Source organism: Lytechinus pictus, chromosome 7, assembly GCF_037042905.1.
Source record: "Lytechinus pictus isolate F3 Inbred chromosome 7, Lp3.0, whole genome shotgun sequence".
Taxonomy (NCBI): domain Eukaryota; kingdom Metazoa; phylum Echinodermata; class Echinoidea; order Temnopleuroida; family Toxopneustidae; genus Lytechinus; species Lytechinus pictus.
The window spans coordinates 48,910,518-48,935,157 of NC_087251.1; the positions used below are offsets into that span (position 1 = coordinate 48,910,518).

At 38.7% G+C, this 24,640-nt stretch overlaps 2 protein-coding genes across 3 annotated transcripts; both read left to right on the top strand.

Annotated features, from left to right (window-relative positions):
• Positions 1-1,590: 1,590 nt before the first annotated feature.
• LOC129265641 (uncharacterized) lies at positions 1,591-16,211 on the top strand. Of its 2 annotated transcripts, none has more exons than XM_064102988.1 (4): positions 1,591-1,804; positions 7,131-9,544; positions 10,130-10,207; positions 14,188-16,211. In XM_064102988.1, exons 2-4 carry the CDS (start codon positions 9,361-9,363, stop codon positions 14,421-14,423), a joined length of 498 nt encoding a protein of 165 aa, XP_063959058.1. In that variant the 5' UTR covers positions 1,591-1,804; positions 7,131-9,360; the 3' UTR covers positions 14,424-16,211. The 2 variants fall into 2 exon arrangements, with proteins under 2 accessions (XP_063959058.1, XP_063959059.1); XM_064102989.1 differs by lacking the exon at positions 1,591-1,804 and having other exon boundaries at positions 7,134-7,220; positions 9,386-9,544.
• Positions 16,212-16,949: 738 nt separating this feature from the next.
• On the top strand, positions 16,950-22,229 carry LOC129264271 (left-right determination factor 2-like). The gene is made up of 4 exons (XM_054902120.2): positions 16,950-19,439; positions 19,901-20,228; positions 20,694-20,936; positions 21,488-22,229. The coding sequence occupies exons 1-4, from the start codon at positions 19,175-19,177 to the stop codon at positions 21,855-21,857; spliced, it is 1,206 nt and encodes a 401-aa protein (XP_054758095.2). The 5' UTR covers positions 16,950-19,174; the 3' UTR covers positions 21,858-22,229.
• The last annotated feature ends 2,411 nt before the right edge of the window (positions 22,230-24,640 follow it).

Below are 24,640 nucleotides of genomic sequence, written 5' to 3' on the forward strand. Positions count from 1 at the left end.
TTTAAGTTTCTTTATCGTTCAAAATGAAGCGCTTCAAGATTAGTCAAAGATATTATACATCATCCTTTTCATATAATTTCAATAAATCACAGAAGTTTCAACTTCAGTTTGAGCGGCATTTTCCTTGTAATGAAGTTCAATAATCTTAGAAAATCAATTGAATTAGAGCCAATGGGTATAGAGATATCTGCATGTAATGAAACGTCCGACCTTTAAAATTTCAGAGTTTCATTGCTCTGCGCGGGGAAGAATATCTTCCTTCCGGCATATCTTCTTCTCCTCTGTTTTGCGAGTTAAAGATATGCACTGTGGCTAAATTGTAATAAAATCTGATCTTTTCGAAGGAAGCATTCAATATGACTTAGAGAATACCCTTTTCTCGGGACGCTTTTCTTTGCCAAAAAATTATAAAATGCATTAGCTTCCGCTAATTATAATTATATATATATTGTATAATAATTATATTATTATAATTTCCTCCATTTTATCCCTTTTTGTGCGTTCACAATCACTTTTGAAAACAAGGTTCAAAATCACAATAGAGTCAACTGAATTGGAGCTGATACAGGTACTAGAGACAAGAGAGACGGCTTCTTTTCATTTTAATTTATGAAACACCGAAAGCTTCGCGCTTCGCGCGGGAGGGGGAAACTCCCCCTCCCTGCACCCACCCCCTAGGGAGCGCGCTTCGCGCGCTCTGTAAGTGTTGGCACGCTTCGCGTGCATTTACCGCCCCCTCCAAAATGAAATCCTGGCTACGCGGTTGCAATGCACGGTAGAAAAACGAGGTCTCGTAAAAATATGCCGAATTTGTTTTAGGCCTACTGTTAAACTTGAGAAAATCCGATTGATTTTATGCATGTCATCCGTCTTTTTAAAACCGTTAATATAATATTTATATAATTGCTTTGAACAGATCTTGTCTATAGTGTTACATTTTCTTCCCAATAGTTCTAAAGATATATAATGGATGTCATGAGACTGATTATTTTGTAACAGATTAAGCCTGAATGACCGTTTCCTCCCAATTGGCAGAGCATCATACCATATATTTTCAAAATATCCTTAGAGTCCAAACCGCAGTTTGAAAAATAAGATACTGCATGGCCTTAAGTGGCCGTTTCCATCGATCAAAATAAGTTTAAATATGTGTAAATGTTGCGAGCGCGAATCTCTAGCTCAAACTTTTGGAAATTTCATGTAACGTTAGACATGAAAATTAAACATTCCGAGCAGATTTTGTAATCATGAAAGAAATGTGTCTCTAACTAAAGAATAAACGCAAGCGCGAAGCGCAAGCTGAAATGTTGATATGCTGACCAAAAAAGGAACCTTTTCAGGACTGCATTTAAGGGGCTTTCACAATCGCTCTTGCGATCGTTTGGGATCATTTGGTCGCAATATATGTTGCACACAATCGCAACGGTTGTAAGCAGTCGCACCACCAATTGTGAAAGGGGCTTTAGTGACTCATGATATCACTACCTTTATATTGTTTCTCTGGCAATCACTTGACTTGCTACGAATATGATCTACCAATTCTACCGCGATATCTCAAATATCGATACTAGTGTAGTAGCGACTGCCCTGGGGGCCTGGGTTCGGGGGTTTCCGGATGACATCGGAAGGGTTCGGCGGGGTTTCCCGACCTGTGACCCGGGGTCGCGGGTCGTTCTCCGCTCGGTCTCCGTTCAACCATCACACATGTGTTCAGAGCTCGAGAGATAAACATTGCTTTTACCAAACCTTCTGGAAAGTGCTGTTTTGGGACGGAATTCAACCAAGCCGGGCTGACTAGGTTCAGGTGAGTCGAGTATTTATCTTAACTTAGGTCCCGCGCGGCTTCATTGGCGTCACGGACCGGACCTGTGACAAATTTGGGCCAACCCTAGCTAAAGAAAAGTAATTTGGTCGGGTCAAATCGGTAGGCCGGGAACAGGTAGCAGTGGGATTTCTGCGACCGAGGGCACCCGGGCTGTATTTTTCCCTTCCGTTTTCCCTTTCTTTTCTCGGTTTTCCTTGACTGTCACTGTCTGTTCTCTTTTCATTTGTATTCTCTATTCTCTTTTCGACGGATTTCCTACTGTCTTCTTCTTGTGCCTTTGTTCGGTTGCCTTTTATTATCAATTTTACCCGAGGTTGCTTGTTGTTGTGCAGTGATTCGGGTTGATCGATCGCGCGGTGAGTGTGCACCGCGAGTGGTGACCCCGTTTACACTACCGCTTAGTTGTAGGCGGTGGGGGTTCGGGGTTTCCTGGCAGCCTTGTGCACCGATTTGTGTAGCACCCGTTATATTCGAATTGCTTTTCTGCGATAGTGCTTTGATTTATTGATTTATCGTTTCGATTATTGTGTTGATTGTTTGTTGCATTGTGTTGCGTGTGGACCCACCCACTCGGTGTAGTGGGGAGTCCGTTACCAAATTAAAAAAAAAAAAAAAAAAAAAAAAACAACAATTTTTTATTGAGAGAGTGTGGAGTGATTGTGATTATTTGTTGGGTGCGTTTAGATTCAATTGTATTATTGTATTGTAACCGGTGACCTGATCGGTTAAATACAGCCTGTCGTAGAGGCTGTCAAGTGCAGGTACCTGGGCTGTGGATTTATCCTGAACTTGATGTAGTCTGACAATTCAGACTCTTGTGTACTGGTTACACCGGTGTTAATATTGCAAGGGTTTGATTTTTGTGATATTTGTTAGATTTACAGTCAATTGGTAGGGTTATTGTTAATTAAGAGTTAGTTTATATAAATCAGACCCTATTGATGTAATTCAGAGATAGTCTGTATATCGGACTTTGGCTTTTAATAAAAAATATATTTGATCAGTTTTAGCAGTTCTATAATTTAGACTGACAGTGTTGTTACATCAACATTTAAGCTAGTCTTTACATCAGACCCTTGGTTGATCAAAATTAACAAGAGGGTTTATTACCCTAGTGGATATAATTTTTGGTTACCAATACAGAGTTTATTTTTTAGAAGGATAGTTATTACCAGGTACCTTGCACTCAATCAGATCAACGCCAACTATTGACTCGCGAACGTTCGGCCGGGCAACCGTTATTAAAATTATCTTCCGTGTCGTGTAGGCTTGGCGCACCGTTAGCTGCGATACAACCAAATATTATTAAAGACTTTTTGGAAACAACTAAAATAAAATATTATTAAAGGCTTTTGGATAACTTTGGGTATAAAACAATAGTTAAGTATTACTGGATATATCAATATATATATCTATACAGGAATATAGTGGCCACACATATATATATATATATACTCAGCGGCAATTGTAGCTGTGTATAATTAAATTGCTACCCTTCTCTTTTAAGGGTAATTAGTCTTGGCTTATTTCAGTACATGGATGAGAATAATTCCGATCAGTTTGTTATTGAAATTAGGGGGAGGCTACGTCTTCTGCGATTTCTTTTATTAGCATACCGTGCGGGAGCAATTACAAGGGCGGAATTAATTCAAGTATTGGTGGATTTATTCTTTCCGCAATAGGAATTACTGATTATTAATATATAAGCATAATCAGATTATTTGATGAAATGGCGGAGTCAGGCCGACTCCCTATTAATTCATGTTCCATGTTGGAGCTCGCGGCTGTGCCCGGCATGACTGCCGCGGGCCTTGCGGTCATCGCCGAGGCCAGGTCACACTATGGGACCATTACACCCGACCTGTTTGCGTCGGCCCCATTTCTTGGGGATATTCCGGTGGAGAGTTTCGATTTCGCACCTCCATCCGTATCCACCGCATCATCGAGCGGTGCCACGCCAGCGCGTCCCGTGGATAGTTCGGCAGCATTCCACTCTATGCCGGAGCTGCGTCCGATGGGGGCGAGCACACCCCGCGGCAACCAAATTCCGGATCCATATCGGTTTGACTTCTATCCGCCTCCGGAATCCCACGGGAGCAATGGGAGGGCGAATGCCTCCGGCACAAACGGAACTAATCCGCGTGCCAATGCCACACCAGGCCCTCGCCCGAGAAGGGATAATCCCTTCCCTGGGGACGGTTCCGGTCATACACCGGATCCCCAGATGCCTCATGCAAATGCTGGGTTAGACCCACATTCGGCAAGAGATGCTTCACACCAGGCAAACCCTAGGGTATCTCTGCCCTATAGGGATATCCGAACTGTGCCCCACAGTGCACCGGTGAGTGGGTTTAGACCCCCGGTGGCCTATGCCATGGGCCGCCCTCGCACCGGTCTGTCTTTCCAAGGACTCCCCAAAGGTCTCTCATTTGATGGGAAGTCTCAATGGGATCCGTTCTTTCGGAAGTTTTCACTTCTCGCTGCTGACAGAGAGTGGGATGGCCAGGAAAGCTTGGCCCAGCTGTGTTGGTGTTTGGAGGGCAAGGCCCTTGCCTACTATGACCGTATAGCAGCTCAGAATCCGGGAATGGATTACACTGTCGCCGTCAGAAAGATGGCTGCCCGATTCAACTTCTCGGAGCTTCCTGAGTCCTCTCAGTTAGAATTCATGGCCGCCAAGCAGGGGGCCGATGAGTCATTGGAAGAGTGGGCGGACCGCCTTCTGGAACTTGCAGCTAGGGCATTTCCAGGCAGTCCTGAATCCTTCCTCCAGCAACAGCTTGTATTGCGCATGTGCCAAGGAGCATATGATCGCAATGCAGGGTTCCAGGCCCTGAATCACCGTCCGAAGTCGGTGGAATCCGCGGCGGATGCTATCCGGTGGGCACAGCATTCCCACACCGCGGTTTTTGGTCGCTCAAAACCTGCAAAGGTTTCCTTAGCCGAAGTTGGGGATCACTGGGAATGGGCTGCGAATCAGATTCAAACTACGCCTACCCAGCAGCGGAGCACCGCTGGATCTAAGTCAAGTCACCCACGCCCAATCGGCCCGGGCGAGGTGATGAAGCGAATGTTTGATTTTGAAGACTGCCTTGATTCCATGTCTAAGAATGTGGCTAGGTTATGCGAAGCTGTAGAGGCTTTGAAAGCACGTCCTTCCTCTGAACCCGGGGCATGTTTCAAGTGTGGATCCACCGGACATTACCTCAGAAATTGTCCAAAGCGCAGCTCCGGAAACACCAAGCCCTCAGTCTCCCTCATAGAGCTTGAGGAGGGAAACGAGGAGGGGTCGGGACTGATGGCCGAGTCTCGATCCAGGAGCCATTTGGCCGAATTGATTCCAGAATAGATTCACCAGTGCTGGCACGCGATCCTCTTGATACAAGTGCTGATGCTGAGTTATCATTGTGGTGCTTGTGTCCTGGCAATCATGGAGGACAGACGCCTGCTGGCGATCATCTAGATCTGGAAACAGATATGAGAGATCTCAAAGACCTTGAGACAGATCTTGGGGATCTCATAGATCTCCATACAGATCTGAACGATCTCATAGATCTCAATACGGATCTTGGGGATCTCATAGATCTCCATACAGATCTGAACGATCTCATAGATCTCAATACAGATCTTGGTGATCTCATAGATCTCTCAACAGTTCGTGAATCAGTTACACCGGATACTCTGAATCAGAGTATACAACCCGGTGAATCTTCAGAGATTCTGTCTGAGAATGAACTGGAGGTGGACGCAGTTGTCTGCCGCCTTAATACCAGTTCCATGGCCTCTATACCTATGTCATCGGGAGGCCTATCCGAAGACTCCGGATATGAAGACTTGGAGGAGTTTCCTCTAAGCCTGCCCAAGACTGTAGGGCAAGAGCAGAGCTGTACGCTTAGCCCAGAAACTTCCGGGTCCGCTCCAACAACTCTGGATGCAATAGTTCCTCAGGAGGAGTGGTTTGCTAAGCGCCATGAAACAGTTTTGAAGCTGTTAAGTCTTGATGATTCTTTCATACAGCTAAAATCCTGTAAGCCAGGATCAGCCCATACTGGTGTCACCAATATGTACTCGTCCTGCTGCATCACAGCAGGAAACCATTTCCGGAGGGGACATCCAGTGGCATTGCCTGACACCCGGCAGAGGAGGCTATGGGATCCGGGAATTAACAGACTTCCTAAGAAATCCTTGGGAAACACCTGACTCGAATCAGGGACCGCTTGGGAGATAGATTGTCTCCAAGGAACACCCGTGAATAGTTCGGGAATTCCGGAGCAATGCTATAAGACGTTGTGATCCGGTTATTGGGACCACCGCTTATCTACATGAAGGGTTTGGTTTTTAGATTTTCGCGGTGAATGTCTTAGTAAATTCTCCCTTTTCTGAAGGATTGTCTGGGTAGGTGTTAACTCCTCATCTACACAGTAGGAAGGAAGTTGATCCTACAGGCACGGGACACTATATGAATCCCACCACATCGTGGGAGTGGTGGGCGTGAGTCCCTAGAGGGGGATTCAATTGCATTGCATAATATCGCAGTGCATACCCTGAATGTTATCCCAGGGTTACCGGAACGATTCGGTTTTAGTGAATCCCAGGAAGATGGGAGTACTCAGAATACTGGATGAGTGTCTCTTATTGGAGATTGACTCCCCATACTTGCCGGTTCATGGCCTCCAGGGGCCAGACTCCCCATTGTATATTGGGGGGTCCTGCAGACAGAGCATATACTTTGTCACAACCGGGACGCCTTTCGGCTGTATTTCCCGGGAGCCTGGCAATAGGCCGGGTTGTATCCAGGGTGCTTCCCCCAGTGATATAACTACTGGTGTGAGTGTTCCCTGGGTTTTTCCTTCAGGAGGCTTGGCCTTCTGGAAGGTTTGTAATCATTCTTTAGGCCACTTTGTTTAGAGTATTGGGAGATTGTTTGCGGCCTCCAAATTTAATGTTTTAAGTGGCCGGGTTATATTTGTTTTTGGCTAACCCATGTTTTAGGGGGTGGGTTTAAAAAAAAAAAAAAAAACATTATTGGACTCTCGGTGGAAATTTTTCGGGAACCATTGTGGGTCAGTCGCTACTTTTTTCCACATTGGGTGGCAGAATTTTGTCCCCATTTTTATTTATTTTTTGGAAATGCGGCCAAAATTTTTTAAAACGGGGGAGCCTGTAGTAGCGACTGCCCTGGGGGCCTGGGTTCGGGGGTTTCCGGATGACATCGGAAGGGTTCGGCGGGGTTTCCCGACCTGTGACCCGGGGTCGCGGGTCGTTCTCCGCTCGGTCTCCGTTCAACCATCACACATGTGTTCAGAGCTCGAGAGATAAACATTGCTTTTACCAAACCTTCTGGAAAGTGCTGTTTTGGGACGGAATTCAACCAAGCCGGGCTGACTAGGTTCAGGTGAGTCGAGTATTTATCTTAACTTAGGTCCCGCGCGGCTTCACTAGCTCAATTGATCGATCATCTGTGTTCTCAATCGTGTCTGCACTTTTTACCGTACCTTACCGGTACGTACCGTACGTACCGGTATTTATTTTTGTCCGACTCCGAGACCGAGGAGATTTTAGACTTCTTTCTGATTCATGGTATTCTAGTTTTCTACACTTGGTACGTCATTTGAATATAATTGAGCTAGGTAGCATGAGCCTTTGTTTAACTTTTTAATTTCTATATATTCAGTTTAATCATACTTTGAGTTGTTTGTTGTCTGTTTGTTAGTTCTTAATTTCTAGCGCTACCCCGAGCGCTGCATGGGGCTACTAGGGTACGGGTACATGGTACACGTTGGAGCCGACCCTGGCCGCCCACATGGTTGGCGGGTGCTTGATGGGTGCCCAGGTCAGGCCAGGAAGCAAGAGTATGCGCTATCTACGGAAGATCGAGAACAACTAACTTTAACGTTAGACCTTTATTTTAATTAGCATTTGACAACCATTCCAGTCTGTGTGAATTTATGTTGGTTAACCCGAAAACAGTAGAAATAATGATATGTTCTCAAGGTTAGATCTAACGTTTGTAGGCCTAAAAATCTCCAGAACAGACCATTCATTCAATCTACCTTTTCTTGATAACATTGTCATGACATTGTCATTAGGCTAGCAAAGTACCAAGTCATACCGGTAGGTCCCCTAACTTCCTATCCTAGGACCTAGGTCTGCGTAACGTTAATTCTAACTTCTACAGTAGTCATAGTAGGCCTACGACCAGGCAAAAAGCAATGAATAGGGCCTACCGGTAGATCTTTTTTTGTAAAAAAAAATCGTTTTTTTTTAATCTGATGGTCAAGAATCTCACCGTGAATTAGACAGAGTCAGAGATTACAAAAAAGTGCAACTTAGAACCCTAACCAACGAAAGTAAGCTATAAAAAATTAGATCTAGGTCTATTCTTACATGACTGATGATAATTGATAGGCCCTGTTACCTGACTATGACCTCTATGTAGATTCTACTATATGTAGTCTAGATCTCTATAGTATTTAGGGTCTAGACTAACATTAACTTTAGGGCCTAGGCCCTAGATCTAGATTCTGACAATAAAGCCTTAATATTTACTTATTCAAAAGATGACAAATGGCCATAAAATTCAAATTTATTGAAAAATTTAAAGAATATAGGCTAGTATTAAGGCCTACGGCTACGGTAGATGTAATGATTGCTTTGATCGATTTAACATGGTTTTACCTAGACGATTGTCATTATGTTTGTTTTGCTTAGTTGTTGTTTTTTAAGTTTTTGCTATTTCGTTTAATGAGTTGTAAAGGAGGTAGATCTAAATTATTCTTAACTTTGCAAGGAGCAGGTTAGAGCGTGATAGTACAAATTTATAAGCTTGGCTAGATCTGCGTTATGAACTATTTTCAAATTTTGTTTTATACTGACACAGGCTATAGGAATACCTGTGACATTGAAACCTTTCATTTCATGGAGTTATCTCACAAAACCACACACAAAAATGGAATCTCCTGAAAGAGAAATGGAAGTGCTGGTTCAATTGCTGATTTGTTGGTTATTCTTCTGAGACTTTGCTCCACTAACCAGGCCTGCCACTAACCTCAGTACAGTGGTAATAGGGGATGGGGGTGGGCATCCAATAGATCCAAGACCAAGACAAAAAAACGGAAAAAGAAAACAGGAAATGGCTCAAATGGATCAGACGTATGGTAATTTTCTGAATATTTTGAAAAATCTGTCACAAAATTATATTTTCATTTTAGAAAGGTCAATGTCAAATAAAATAAAATAAAATATTTTTGATCGCTTCACTTGCTCGGGACTTTTAAAGAAATTATGTCACAGACGCCCTTTTCCCCTCAAGTTTGTTGGCACTTTACGCCACTGCTCTGTATCACTTTTGATAATTATTTCCCAGAACAGACAGTCATCTCTTTCTATACGGTAATATGTTGCCCATACTGTCATTACTTTTATTTACGTTCAATGAATTTCAATTATTGAAAATGGAATAGTTAGGTTGGTGCTGGATGATCTATCTATGTTTGACACCTTGATACTTTCATCTGTTCTGTACCTTGTTCCTCATGTTTGTTTGTTTTTTCTCCATAGGGGATGTCATGACTAGTATGTCACAATCCCCCTTTCAGCTTGTTCCATGCTCTCCATGTATCAGAAGTGATCTCACTAATAAACACTCGCCAGCAGTACCTTCTACACCAAATATAACCAATCGAAACCTAGCCGAAAGTCCGCAGATAGATATAACATGTAAGATGAAGAATATTTTAGGAAATCTTCTATATAGATAAAAGTCGCCATTGATCATGATAGGAGGGGAAGAGTGTGGTTTTTTTTTGGGGGGGATGTAACATTATATAAGTGCTACTGACATTTTAATTCTAACTTTTACCATAATAATATAATCGTTTAAATGGAAAATATAGTTGAAAACAAGAAATTTTAGATGTGGTTGCTGGCTTATATCGGTTGTAATGTATCCTTTAACTTATTCAATATGAATGAACATTTTGTAACAAAATGAAAAAAAATTATAAATCAGCGTGGAAATCATAGAATCATGTACACTGAATTAAGAAAATAATGCATTCAAATTAATTGTCAATAAACACAACACACGTTTGTGTGCTATAAATTGGGTACCGGTATTTGTCACTTTTCTAAATGACGAAAATCATATGAAGGAAAATCAATTGCATTTATTCTCTTTTCAGAAGGAAGATAATTAGGATTTATTTTTTTCCTGAATTACATCGTATTACAATTATTTTTTATTAACATATTTAAGGTATAATTTGAAACATATTCATTGTTTTTCGTTGTTTTGATGTATAGCTCGTGGCGTACCAGGTACACCCATTCCGCCAACGAATCGTGCACAACAATCGAAGGATACACCATATATGGACTCAGGTAATAAACCATAATTGACAGATAACCACATTACTGGTAAAATTATATCATGAGAACACACTTGATTTGGCAAAATTGAAATAATTGAAATCATATCCAGATAGAAGGCCTGTATATTAATGTGACGGTCGTTTGTTACTGAATGAATTGATGGCAGAACCAACTTCGTACCTTTATTCCTATCTATTTCATAATTATATTCTCAGTATTAAACTTGTTCGTTTGTGAGTAGGCTTATGGAATCGTTTACTATCAGTGGTAGGAAATAAGACTTTAACATTATCGTGTGAATAATGATAATGACAATAATTGTGGCTACTTTATAGCGCACAGGTTAATGTTTGAAGTGTTTATGGCACTTCAAGAAAGTGTACATGAAATATTGAGGTAGAACAGAAATAGAAATTCTCCCGAACACAATATAATATTAAATCGTTAATGAGTTAAAATTATTTCCTCATGTTGACAAGTTTTTCATCATCTTTTGTTTTGTTCTGTGTATATACATTGTATCTACATGTGTGTAAACCAGTGAAAAAATCCTTTATGGACAATAAAGTTGATTGATTGATTGATAACGAATTTATTCATTCCAAAAATTTCAACAAGGTTACAAAGTAAAGCAAAATATAATATAACATTATGAAATGAAATAGAAACCTTCTGAAAAGCAAACCTTGTTGTTGAAGGTTTCCTTCAATAAATAAGACATATTACTGCAAAAAACAAAGTTCAATATACACAGTGCGTCCCAGAAAAAACGAAACCGAGATTTAGCGATGATTTATCATAACTTAATCACAAATAAAATAGACAAATGACCTACCAATGTAAAGCTTAGAATCTCCTCTTTCATCTGATATTACTTAGATTATTCCTCATTCACGCATGAGTGAGCAAAAACAATTTGAAGGAAGGATACCAAAAACTCATTTGGCGGGGGGTATATGAATTTAAAAAATAAAATCACATGTCCTAAAAGTTCAATATCTGCTCTTTAATTTGATACCTCAATTACAGAAAATGGTCAAGAAATAACAAAGTTCTGGTTATTTGAAATAAGGCTTGAATTTCCATAATTTCATTAAATAAACTGTTTTCACCGGTTTCCACAGAAGCTATCGCATGGTTAACAAAAGACTTAATGCATGGCTGATCGTAAACAAAACGGAGTGTCGAGTGAGTTTGAACGATAGCCTGTAAAACCTCTTAATTTTATGAAATTATTGAAATTCAAAGCCTTATTTCAAATAACCAGAACTTTGTTTTTTCTTGACCATTTTCTGTAATTGAGGTATCAAATTAAAGAGCAGATATTGAACTTTTAGGACATGTGATTTTCTTTTTGAAATTCATATACCCCCCGCCAAATGAGTTTTTGGTATCCTTCCTTCAAATTGTTTTTGCTCACTCATGCGTGAATGAGGAATAATCTTAGTAATATCAGATGAAAGAGGAGATTCTAAGCTTTACATTGGTAGGTAATTTGTCTATTTTATTTGTGATTAAGTTATGATAAATCATCGCTAAATCTCGGTTTCGTTTTTTCTGGGACGCACTGTATATAATATACAAATCATATCTTTCTTGTTGAAGTTCAAAAAATATATAATACACAAGTCATCATATCTTTCTTGTAGAAAATTATATGTAAATCCTTGTAAAATATTTCTTTACATATTCTCCCAAGTAAAAGATAAACAAGGCTGGATTATATTACAAGATATGAAGAAAAAGTGAAAAGGACACACAAAACAAAACGTTACAAAACAGGACGTGACAGAACGGTACAAGAGCAAGGCATGACAAAAAGTTATACAAAAACAAGACAAACGAAATAGTATACGAACAGACAAATTGAAAAAAAATAACAACAACAAAACAAAGGACACAAGACGATTAAAAGAAAACAGACAACAACAAAAAAGAGCGAATGAAAAGAGACGGGAAAAGAAATGAAATATAGGCGGGGGGGGGGGGGGTCCGGAAGAACAGAAGATCCACAAGATATCCTAAGTAGGATGAATGATGTGAGTGTTATAGTTATTGGTTAGATTTTTTTAAGTGCTATATTGAAGCTATGAATAGTTGGCTTATTTCGTAAAGTTTGCGGAAGTGAATTCCAAAGTTTGATGCCAGAAGATATGAACAGTTTGTTTGTTAATAATGTCCTCGTTCTAGGTAAATAGAAAAGTCCAGCAGATCTTGTAGGGTAGTGATGAACATTGATATTTCTTGTAAACATAGAATAAAATACGTCTGGTAGTTCATCTCTACTAAGGTTGTACATAAAAGATCCAAGATTATAATGGTAAAGATCATGTATCTTAAGAATACCATGAGTTTAAAAAAGAACATTCGTATGTGCAGTGGCGTAACTACGGGGGGGGGGGCACGTGCCCCCCCCCCCCCCCAATCGGCTGGCAAAAAAACAAAAACAAAATAAACGGGGAAAAAGAGGGAGAAAGTGAGAGCAACGTAGTGGGAAGGAAGAAATTATTGTTAATTAACTTTATCATTTATGAAACATAATTTGCTCAGGGCCTATGTCTTCATTGTCCCTGATGCTCGCATCGTCTGTTTAACGAGATATGTAATCCTGTTGTACTAAAACCTCCCGTTTTCAAGTCAATACACCAAATATATTTCCTCGCACTTCGAATTATAATTGTTTTATGTAGTGACATATCATTTTAAGGTCTTAATATAAAACATTTCCCGTCCGTGCTTACGTTCGCATTAGTGGATTAGTGAGATATGTCTGCTCTTCATGAATTCCTAAAATCAGTCCTTAAAATTTCCCTTTTTCTGATCTGAATATCAAAAATTTCAGCTTGCGCTCGCATCATTTGGTAAGTGAAATAAATTCCTACAAACAAGCCTTAGAATGCCCCTCTTCAGGTGTGAATATCCTAATTTTTCAGCTCGCGCTTCGCGCTCGCAATATTTGACTAGTGAGATGCGTATGATAATCATGACTACAATGACTACAAAAAGTATGTCTTTAGGTGTAATTCTAACAAAATCAGCATGCGCTTGGCACCCGCATTAGAAGACTATGGTGAGATATATGTACTCTTAATGGATTCTTTTTAAAAATAGACCTTTAAAATATCCATGTTTGGGGTCAATATATATAAAAATTTCAGCTCGCGCTTCGCGCTCGTTTCATTTGGTTAGTGAAATACGTATATGGTCTTCGTGAATTCCTACAAACAAGCCTTAAAATGACCCTCTTCAGGTCTGAATTTCCTAAATTTTCAGCTCGCGCTCGCAATATTTGATTAGTGAGATGCGCATGTTAGTCATGATTACAATGACTACAAGTGATTTATGTGTTTGGATGTATAAAATTCTAACAAAATCAGCAAGCGCTTGGCACTCGCATTAGATTACTTTATGGTGAGATATGTATACTCTTAATAGATTCCTAAAATATAGTCCTTAAAATGTCCGTTTGGGGTCAATGTATAAAAATTTCAGCTCGCGCTTCGCGCTCGCATTGTTTGTTTAGCGAGACAGGTACATATCATGATTACAAAAATGTGCTTATAATGTCCCTTTTTAGGTCTGAATATCAAACATTTTCAGCTCGCGCTTCGCGCTCGCATTATGTGACCAGTGACATACATATCTGTTTAATGACACTGTCCTTAAAATGTCTCTATTAGGTCAGCATACCTAGCAACTGAGCGCTCTTTGCGCGCTCACTAAGTGACTCAAAATTTTTGCTAGTGCCCCCCCCCCCCCCCCCCAATGCCATGACCCACGGTACGCCACTGCATATGTGCAATTCAATGAGAGAGGAATAAATAAGTTCTAAGTTGGGACTTGATAATTTTTGTTGATGATGATCTGAAATTTGCCCCGATATTGACAGCAACTTTTTCCCGAAAATAACTCCGGGGAAAAGCCACACCTGGATAATTAAATAAGACTGAAAAAATGCCTCATAATGATGTTGTGCCTTCTCCTCTCAGGTGAGCAGATCGTACCACGCGTTGCCACTCCTGTGAACGACGGGTTCAGAATACCCAACGTATTCCGCACACCTCAAGAAAGAAGTAAGCCGTCGCCGAGACCTCCGAACTCCACGGAACAAGTTCAAGGGCTGAGACGGGCAAATCAGCGACGGCGCATTGTGAACTTGAATCGGAACACCCCGAACACAACAAGGGAAATCGATTTGTTCAATGGAGAGGATATATTTGAATAGGTCATTGCGACGACACAATCACCGAGATCATTAAACTTGAGGTAAAGAATGATTAATAATGAATTGTGGCTTGAAGCATGGATAATCACACTAACAATTCCTTGCTTGGAAGCTTAGAAGACTAACTTTATTGCACCTCCATTTTCGTTTCTCTTTCTCTTCCCTATATTTCAAAGAAGATAATTGTCAGTTTCAGTTTTGACATATTTTCTAATATGGACTTTGCAATGGCGCTTTCGGTGTTGAAATTAATATGATGTAATAATGTAATTATTAACTTTTTATGTTATTTCTAATTATTATTTGCATTAATATAGACTCTTGTATTTAGAATTATAGCTTTGTTTTGTCCAAGGTTCGGGGTTTTTGGGGGGAGGTCTCATTTTCAGTGTAATTCTATATATGTTATTTCAATTTTTATAATTTGAAGTATCTTGGGTTGGCATGTATAAGGTTCGTCTTTTCTTGCCACTGCCCACACTAATGTTCACTACAAAGTTTATTGTGTATTCGTGTTCATTGTAATATATGTTTACTGATTGCTTTATATGAGTGAAAATAAATACGAATTGAATTGATTCAATAATATGCATGAGCAGCGATTTCGGGAGGGGGTGCATAATTTGAGATGGAGGGGTCACCCAGCCTGGTCCTCCCTGTCCCCGCGATCATCGCCCATATTTGTATGAAATTGTTCTTACCATTGCCATTGACGGTATTTAATTCAACTTATAATGATGCTTGCTAGGTATACAGATGCCAGATGTCACATTATTTCTTTCTTTATTTTTCACCTAGAAATATATAGGTGTATTCCATATCTAGCCGGTAGTTTATGTGTGCCGTGTCGGTGCTTTTGTTAATGCTTTTCGAATTACCACCTGATTCATGCTATTATTGTCGGTTGATGATGTCATCATGGTTCAAGTGTTTGAGGTTGCACATTTTATTAACAACCTTAAAGAAAATAATAGCATTTGAAAAAACAAAGTAATATGTCATACGTTGACCAAGAGTAATTTGAATGTGAATATCGGCGAAAATATGTAAAGATTAGACTAGGCCTGCAAACGAAAACAAAGATACAAACTAAAGTACCAATTAGTTAACAATAATTTAAAATGTTTAGTTGTCCTAGATACAGATCAATAATTGTTTCTTCTCATGGATAGATTTGTAAGGCAATGATACTTCCACTGTCCTCACATCTTCCTGCATTTTGTTTACCCCCCCCCCCCCCCCCCCCCCCGAGTAAAAACATTTCCACTTACAGTTACAATAGTGCAGTTGAATATTACGGATATTACTTCATTCATGTCGCTTTTTAAAACGAAATTGAAAGGTGTAGGGGGCTGACATTACTAAAAATAAAAAAGATGGTCAACATTGCGTTTGATATGTTTACTGAAACCACTGAGGGAGGGGCCACACCCCATCAACTCCTGCGGTTCCGCGGCCCCTGCTACTATACCGGGAACTCTAGTTTATATGAATTTTGAAAGAATATTTATCCCGATACAATGCGACTTTCAGTATATGAGGTATTAGCATTTGTCACATTTTAACTAGTAGTAAATCAATGTCAAACGTTCACTCATCACTGCAATCAAATTTCTCAATTCTTTTTTTTTTTAAATATATGTAGATAATACAAAATTCTTTATCATTCTGAGAATACCTACCATGAAGGAAGAATAAAGTTCAATGCTCTATTGATTCTTAAAGGGATGGTCCGGGCTGAAAATATTTATATCTTAATACATTGAGTAGAATTCACTGAGCAAAATACCAAAAATTTCATCAAAATCGGATAACAAATAATACAGTTATTGAAGTTTAAAGTGTAGCAATATTTTGTGGAAACAGTCGTCATGAATATTCATTAGGTGGGCTGATGATGTCACATCTCCACTTTCCGTTTTCTTATGTTATTACATGTACATAAAATCATAATTTTTTCATTATTTCATACTTGTGTGAATAATATGTCTCCCTTATAATGAAATAAGTTGCAGCAATAAATATTTAATGCACCAAATCAGTTGTCAATCCAATTTTTCTAGTTCTTGGAGGAAAAAATTTGAATAAACCTAATTTCATATAATAAAATACAAAATAACAAGTGGAGATCTGACATCATCAGCCCACCTGATGAATATTCATGACGACTGTTTTCACAAAATATTGCTAAACTTTAAAATTCAATAACTTTGTTTTTTGTTATCCGATTTTGATGAAATTTTCGGCATTTTGCTCAGTGAATTCTACTCTATTTATTAAGCTATACATCCTTTCAGCCCGGACCATCCCTTTAAGAAATACATGTATATTTGAATATGTCGCAGTTGATTATCTGACAACTATGTGAGTTGATATCTAACTGTCAGTCAACCGTCACGGAGTTCAAGGTGTCTCATTGATGAAACAACTGAAAAACAAATTTGTATTTAATCCGAATGGCTGATATCTCTCAAACCTATAGTTATGACGCCAATTTCCCTGACCAAAGAAAAAAAGAATATGCACACGTGCATCAGATTTGAGGCGCTTGATATCTCCTTGTTCCAAATTACGAAGGAAAGTCAAATTGGTCCTCACTGCTCGTCTGACTAGTAAATGAGTCTGACCTTTCCTTTGATATCAACACAATCAACGTCTCGTGCATTGGGAGCAGCCATTGTTGTGTCTAATTGCGATAATCTCGTTATTTGTAAGGTCCGTTATTGTGTTAGCTTGGATATCAACAAGCTTGATTACGTGGAGGTGTGAACCCCCTCGTAAATCCACTTACAGTCTTGTCTGGTGGAATGTAAACATATTTACTCATGGTTTTCGTACTTCTCCGAGACGAGCTTGATGGACAGGACGAAGGGCCCGGTGAAATAATTAGGTATACCATCTTCGAGGAAAGGAAAATGGCAAATCGCATCGGGGTTCAAGCTCGTTTATAAGTTAACAGTTTGGGGAATATATCAAAATTCTATTTATTAATGCAATCCGCATAATGACTCCGTGACAGCTGATATAGAACTGTAATTTTCATCTCCCATTTCTCATTTACTTCGGTTAATTTCCTGAAATACGACATAAACTTCAAATTTCGCATGTTTGCATTATTCACAATAAGTAGAACAACTATTGCTTATATTTATTTCGTGATGAAGTTCTTCCAATCATCATTTGATATATTGATTATAAATGTTTGAATTATCTGTCCTAAGAAGGTATATATTTGTTTGAATATAGAAGATTATCATAAGCAATTTGGTAGAAAAATATTACACTCAACCGTTTACACTTATAAATAATTATGTCGTATTCCTAAATTCTTGAATTTTCAATGTTACATTTTAATGAATATGATGAGCTAAATAATAATGTGCTCACTTGGCGTCCATTGAAAATGGATATCGAAATCAACTCTTTCATGAAACGATGCAAAAAGTATGAATGTCTTAATTTTATTTTTGAAACGTTTCGCTTGTTTGATTTCACCTTCTTGGTAATGGTTAACTATGCGAATATTTGTTTAAGCTGCCCGAGCAAAATCGACACACCCTCTCTATAAGGCAAAATATAACAATTGCTTGACTTTTCTGAAATTATTTATATCAGTTCGCTCTATTTCTAATTGTTAAATTTATCAATAATCATCAGTAAGAATCTTACATACACTCCAAAAAATATTGGGTAAAAATATTCCGTGAGGGTAATTATGTGTCCAACCAACATTAGGCATTTCTTTTGGGCATTTTTATTTATCCAGTGTGATGAAAATTTGGCCATTCTTAAGTAATTGCTGCTTATTTTTTAACCTTACTGGATAATATGCTTCCCGCATTGCGTAAAATACTGCCCCGAATTGGTTGGAAACAAAATTACCCTCGTGCTGGTTAAAATTTTACCCAATTTTTTTTTTTTACAGTGTAGAGGTAAAGTAGTGCATTCAAAATTATGCCTCCATCTTTTCGACTTTTACGTCATCATATAAACTGTATATATTCATCGGATTGCCCCACACGTTTCTGTAAACAAAAATGTTTATGTGCAGATAAACTTTCTATTATTTTGAATCGTCTATAAATTAATTCAAATTATTAATGCAGGAATATTGATGATTTCGTTCGAATGTTCATGATCTAATTTTGTATTCGTATTTATTTACTAAGGTATTTAAAATATAAACGTAGTTATTGAGCGACATGGAGAATATTCGCAGAAAATGAGTTTGTTCCTTTGCCAATGATTAGTGCGTCGGAGAAACCATACTCGAGACGTAACCATTATCACTATTGTCCAACAGCTGTGGTAATTGACAAAAGAGCATTTATGCGCTTCATTTGTGAAGCTTTCCAGAAAGGTATATCCTCCACCACACAAAACTATCACTTCTATTGTGACCGGTATCATCATCAGACAAGCAAACGTAAACGGCTCTATGCGCGCTCTATTGTTCTCTCGAGACAGCTTAATTATCGACATTGGCTGTCCCGAAAAGCCACCTAGCGGATCTTTTCTTATCAGACAACCGCTATTCCTGTAATCTATTCAAACCCAATTATAATCGTCTCGGCTCAACTTCTCAGACGACCCATTTAAATAGAGCCACTCGCACCATCCCTCTCACTCTCAGAACTAACTTCAAACGACAAACATCTCCCAGATCTTACCACTTTCGGAGTAAAAACAAATCCAGCATCTTCGAAGTTTTCACAGAACTTGATTGTTGTCTCTGCGCTTCTTCTCTCAATATGGAATTATCACTTGGTGCTCCAGTTGTCGTCACGTTTATGGCTGTTCTGGCCAGCATCGCTACTGCTGCTCCTCTTGATGCTGATTTTGACTTACAAATGGATATTCTTGATAAGATTGGAGTTACAGATCCTTGGAACTTTCCTTCAGTGGATGCGAGTACGATTTCGGTTCCCGACCATCTCCGATTCCAGTACGAGTCGTTGCATCGTCAGCATCGCATTCGCCGATCCTACATCGCGAAAGGAATTCATAAAAACGAAGGTGAGTGTCGTTGAGAGTAATATTTCGTTTTAAAATGTTGATTGCATTGTTATTTTAAAAAATGGATATACTTCAAAATCACAGAAGACACAACTTCAAACATACTACATTTAATGCATTGTTTCATCTTATTTGAAGAATTGATCTCATCAAATTCTATTCAACCAATGAAGACACAACTTCAAACATACTTCATTTAATGCATTGTTTCATCTTATTTGAATAATTGATCTCATCAAATTATATTCAACCAATGATGTCGTATTCACAAATCGCATTGTATCTGCTTAAGTTCGGATGGTTATCCAAATACAACATTAAAATGGATTGGATTAAAGGAAAACATAAAAAATATTTTTGAAATGTGTGATCTACGGTTTTAAATATTAACCAATGGATAAAAAAACGAGCATGAAGCAAGTTCAGTAATTATAACCCTTTTCATTTTCTTTTCTTTGTAGAAATTTACGGAGATGTGTCGTACACTGAGCGCAACCGACAGCACTTCACGTTCGACATGTCCGCCATCCCCGATGGCAGCGAGGTCATCATGGCTGAACTCAAGGTCTACAAGGAGCGACCCAATCATTCCATCTTCAAACCCGATGTCGAGGACGGCGAGGGTCCAGCACCCCCACATCCAGTCAACCACGGCCACGTCCACTCCGCCCTGGTCTCTGTAAATCAACTCATCCACCAAGATATCGATTTGAATTCAGACCCGGCCGACCTAGCAGCTGATGTTGCCAATCAACATAACGGCTTCAGAACCATTACAATTGATCAGAGGTCAGTATCATTGATTTCACATTATATTCGTCATGATATAGATGACTATACTTGAAGAAATAGACTTGTAATAACGAATTAGAACTGAAAATTATTTCAACATATTGAAATATAAATTTCATGTGCAGAATAGATTATTAGTGAATGTAAATATTGTGTGAAGTAGAGAAATAGAAATCTCTTTCAATGGGTAGTAAATATTTAAAATATATAGAATCAAAATCGCGCCATAGTACATGCTACATTTTTTTTCAAGGACACTGAGCATGGTGATGAATGGAATTAAGTGAAATATATAATCATATTACATGACAGTTATATGCAAAGTATATTGTAAAAATTAATGCGAACGAAGAGGTAAAACTGCACAGCAAATATATGTGATCATTTGACTTATTTTCTCTATATAGTTTTGAATACTCTCTTTTAGTGTTATTAACCGACTGTTCTCGTTTCATTTAACAGAGAGGTGAATCTTAACGGCTCTGGCTGGAAGGTCTTTGACATCACCAACACAATCCAGACATGGGTAGCGGATCCCGACACCAACCTGGGCGTGGCATTCCACATCGATCCAATCGAGGGAGCTCATCACGCCAGGCAGGTGGCCAACGAGATCGTCTTTGCTACTGACTTTTATCCCGAGACCCCAACTTCCCCTGATAGCAGACCAGTGCTTGTCATCTACACTACTAAATACAAAGCAAGGTGAGAATCATATATATATATATATATTACCAAGCTTTATTCTTTTTTTAATACTCGAAAAATGTATTGATTTTGTTTTAACTTGGAATGTATTTAATGACGTGCAAGTTATTAAGCATTTGTCTAAAAGGCAACATTGTGCATCTCCAAACGTCATAAAGAACAAACACACTTATTTATCTGTCATAAATTCGGCACTTTGAAGAACTTATCTAACAATAAATTAATACATCGAAGTGATTGAAACATGTTCGTCGAAGTATATATATAATTTGCAAGACCAATCTACATTTTAGAAGCATCATGTTCTTATTTATGATGTTGTAATAAAGTTGAACTTGAACAAAATCAATTCAAACATTGATCTCTAAAAAGTTCGATAAAGGAAATCTAAATCAAATGTTCAGTTCAGCAATCTTTAATCAATTTTATTACTCGCCATTCAAGGTATGGTCGATGAAAATGCACTGAATTTCCTTTTTTTTTTTTGTGTGTGTGTGTGTGGATTTTGACATTAATCAAATTACAATTCTTTTTTTAATCCTCTTCAGTGACGAACCAAACGAGTGCCGATACGAAGGCGAAGAAGAACACCGCTGTTGCCGCCGCCGAAAGTACGTCGACTTCCGCGACCTCTCGTGGACAAGCCGGTGGATCATCGAACCAGCTGGCTTCGAGGCTTTCGACTGCTACGGCCCGTGCCACAACCCACGTAGTCGTCACATCAGGGATCTCTTCAGTCTTCCATTCTTTGCTTCAGGATCCACCAGGAATGGAGGAGGTGGCCGTCGGACCTGCGGAGCCTCCAGGTCAACGTCGTTGCCTATGATGTACTTAGCAGAAACAGCGAGCGGCGCCGTCGAGCTCAAAGTAGAGGAGATCCCGAACATGATCGTCGAAGACTGCGGCTGCTTATTATGATCCACCCCTTACGGATTTCTATATGAACACGAACAATTCAGTAATGACTCCTACAATATCACAAGATGAATTCATATCGAACTGAAAGCGACTGCAAAGGAAACCTTTTTATTTATAGTGTGTGTTTGCTGTAGTATGTCTGAAATAGTCTAAAAGACAAATACTTATTGAGTATAAGAGTATACTCGTTATACATGGGTATGGTTGCATTCATGAGTTTTGCAACGTTTTATAAACGTGATATTAATGAAAATCCAAACTGTGTAAATATTTTGCCATAAATTATTATATAATCTATATTCTATAAACTATGTGATGATTCCAGCTATATATGTATTCATAATAAAATGCAATAATATGATAAAATCGAAATTCTCTTCTTGAATATGTATTAATTTTGGTTACTTATTTTCATTTTATAAGTTTGATGTTTGCTACTATGATTGATCAGGCGATCGTTTCAAGAAACAAATAGTGATTTTTCACTGCCTTATGTGTCCTGAGCCAATCAGATATAATGATTTCAGAAGCTTATAACAGTTGGCAGTTTCTTGAAATGATCCCCAGATGTTGGTAATGCGATTATGTCAATATTATTCAATATCATTTAAACACAAGTGGATGAAATCAAAGAATTGTTTTCTTAATAATATAAAACAAAACTACAGTATGACATAATGTCGAAAAATATTGAGAATATATGTGTTTGATGATGCCGGTCCTGAATATTTTCATGAAGTTTAAAGCAATTGAAGTAGTGGGGTAGATGAAAGAAGAGTTCATTCGAAATGAGGAAAGAGAAGGAGAGATATACATGTGCAGAAAGAGGGGGAGAGAGAGAGACAGAGGAGAAATTGAGAGAGGTATGGAGAGGGGGAGGGGTGAGAGAAGATATACAGTGAGAGTTCCCTTTAAAAGTGGTGTAATAAAAGCATAACACAAATGGTACTTAAAAATAATCTCAATGATGGCTCTGAAATAATATTGAGTCTCGCTTCAAGCCAGCATTACACTGAGCACATGGTTCTCTTAAAAACCTATTCTGAACAGTTTTGGAAGCATGCTATTTAATCCCTACATCTATCAACGGGGGCTAATTAGGCAGGCTAGCCGTTCTTTCTTTTCACCCTCATTATCCCCACCCACAGCACCTGGTCAAGAATGGGGCTTATAGAAGGAAGGCCATTGTTACCGCCACTAAATTCGGGTAAAGACGGAATCATCACTGTAGGATTGACAATGGATAGACACAATTGACGTGCGCGCGATAAGTTATGTTTTGGTTCAGGAAAGAAGGTTAATTAGGACGGCTGCTTCGGGTCAGCTGATTCACATCAAGAAAAAGAAAATCTAAAAATTATAATAGTCTTATCATAGACCATCCTTTTGAATTTTGCGTTTCTTTTTATATAATCATTCTCCTCTCTAATTCTTAATTTACAATTAAATTCATGCCGTCATGAATATGCAGCATGGGCTGATGATGTCATATCCTCAATTTCGATTTTCTTATTTTCAAATACTAGTAATAGATATTACATATTTGCAGACATGTGTGTAAAACATGCTTCCTGTGTAACAAAATCAGTTCCAGTAATGATGATTTTACACACTTATCAGTAGCTAATTTTGTCTCTACATCATTGGAGGAAAAATTAATTGATATTATTTCGAAATCCTAAGAATATTTGGGGCGATGACATCATAGGCACGCGCATTGCATATTCATGAAGGCATATATAGAACGTTTTCATCAAGATAATGCAAAAACCTTAAATGTCATAACATTGTTATCCCTCGTCTAGTTCTATTAAAATCATCTCAAATTGTTTGATTTTCAGCCTGGATTACCCCTTTACGGGAAGCATGGGAGGTGTATAAGCTGACACAGTGTGGCGGTGGGGAGAGGGGCTAGCCTCTTGACAGGGTTATTCTAATGGTATAATTTATCTCGTTCAAGGACTTGATAAAGAACAATGAGTAAATGAAATCATTGAAAAGTGTACTCAGGTTATGTTTAAAAAACCGTACAAAGTAACATGTCAGCCGGTGGTCGGTAAGGGGCAGCTGCCCTTGAAAATGCAAATGTCTCCAATATTCGTCTGTGAAGTTGTCCCAAATTTTTCACCGAAATTGCCCCAAGATGGCAGTATGAAATTACTTTTGAAAAAAATATATAATAATGCGAGGGCAAAGCGCGAGTTGATTTTTTTTTATTAGCCCTAAACACTTTAAGCACTTTTTAATCATGAACATGAAACGTATTTCACTAGTCAAATGTTGCAAGCGAAGCGCGAGCTGAAAATGTTTGATATTCAGACCTGAAAAGGAACATTAATTTTTGAAGGACTGTGTGTATAGGGATTCATGAAGAGCAAACATATTTCACCAGCCAAACAGTGCGAGCTGAACTTTTTTTGATATTCAGACTGTCTTTAGGAATTCATGAAGAGCATACGTATCTGACCAATCCACTGATGTGAACGCGAAGGGCGGGCTGAACTTTTGCTAATATTCAGACGCTATAATGTGGCAATCGCTTTAATGTAATAATAAAAAAAAGATGCATAGGTTACTAGATAAGAATAATAATACACGCTCGAAGCGCGAGGAAACATATCGACATAAGTCATGATAGGGGTAGAAGATTTGCCGGATTTGTAAAGTTTAAACATTCATTCGGAATGAATGTAGCCTGAGAGGACGGGAATTCAAGGGGTCGCAGAGAACAAAAAAAAGGAGAAAAGGGATAAGGGAAAGTTTTGGAGAATTCAGGATCTTTA

Coding starts and splice junctions, on each gene's coding strand:
- LOC129265641 (XM_064102988.1), top strand. CDS start 9,361: ATGTTTGTTTGTTTTTTCTCCATAGGGGATGTCATGACTAGTATGTCA. Junction 9,545..10,129: donor TCCGCAGATAGATATAACAT/GTAAGATGAAGA, acceptor TTTGATGTATAG/CTCGTGGCGTACCAGGTACA. Junction 10,208..14,187: donor TACACCATATATGGACTCAG/GTAATAAACCAT, acceptor TTCTCCTCTCAG/GTGAGCAGATCGTACCACGC.
- LOC129264271 (XM_054902120.2), top strand. CDS start 19,175: ATGGAATTATCACTTGGTGCTCCAGTTGTCGTCACGTTTATGGCTGTT. Junction 19,440..19,900: donor AGGAATTCATAAAAACGAAG/GTGAGTGTCGTT, acceptor TTTTCTTTGTAG/AAATTTACGGAGATGTGTCG. Junction 20,937..21,487: donor ACTACTAAATACAAAGCAAG/GTGAGAATCATA, acceptor AATCCTCTTCAG/TGACGAACCAAACGAGTGCC.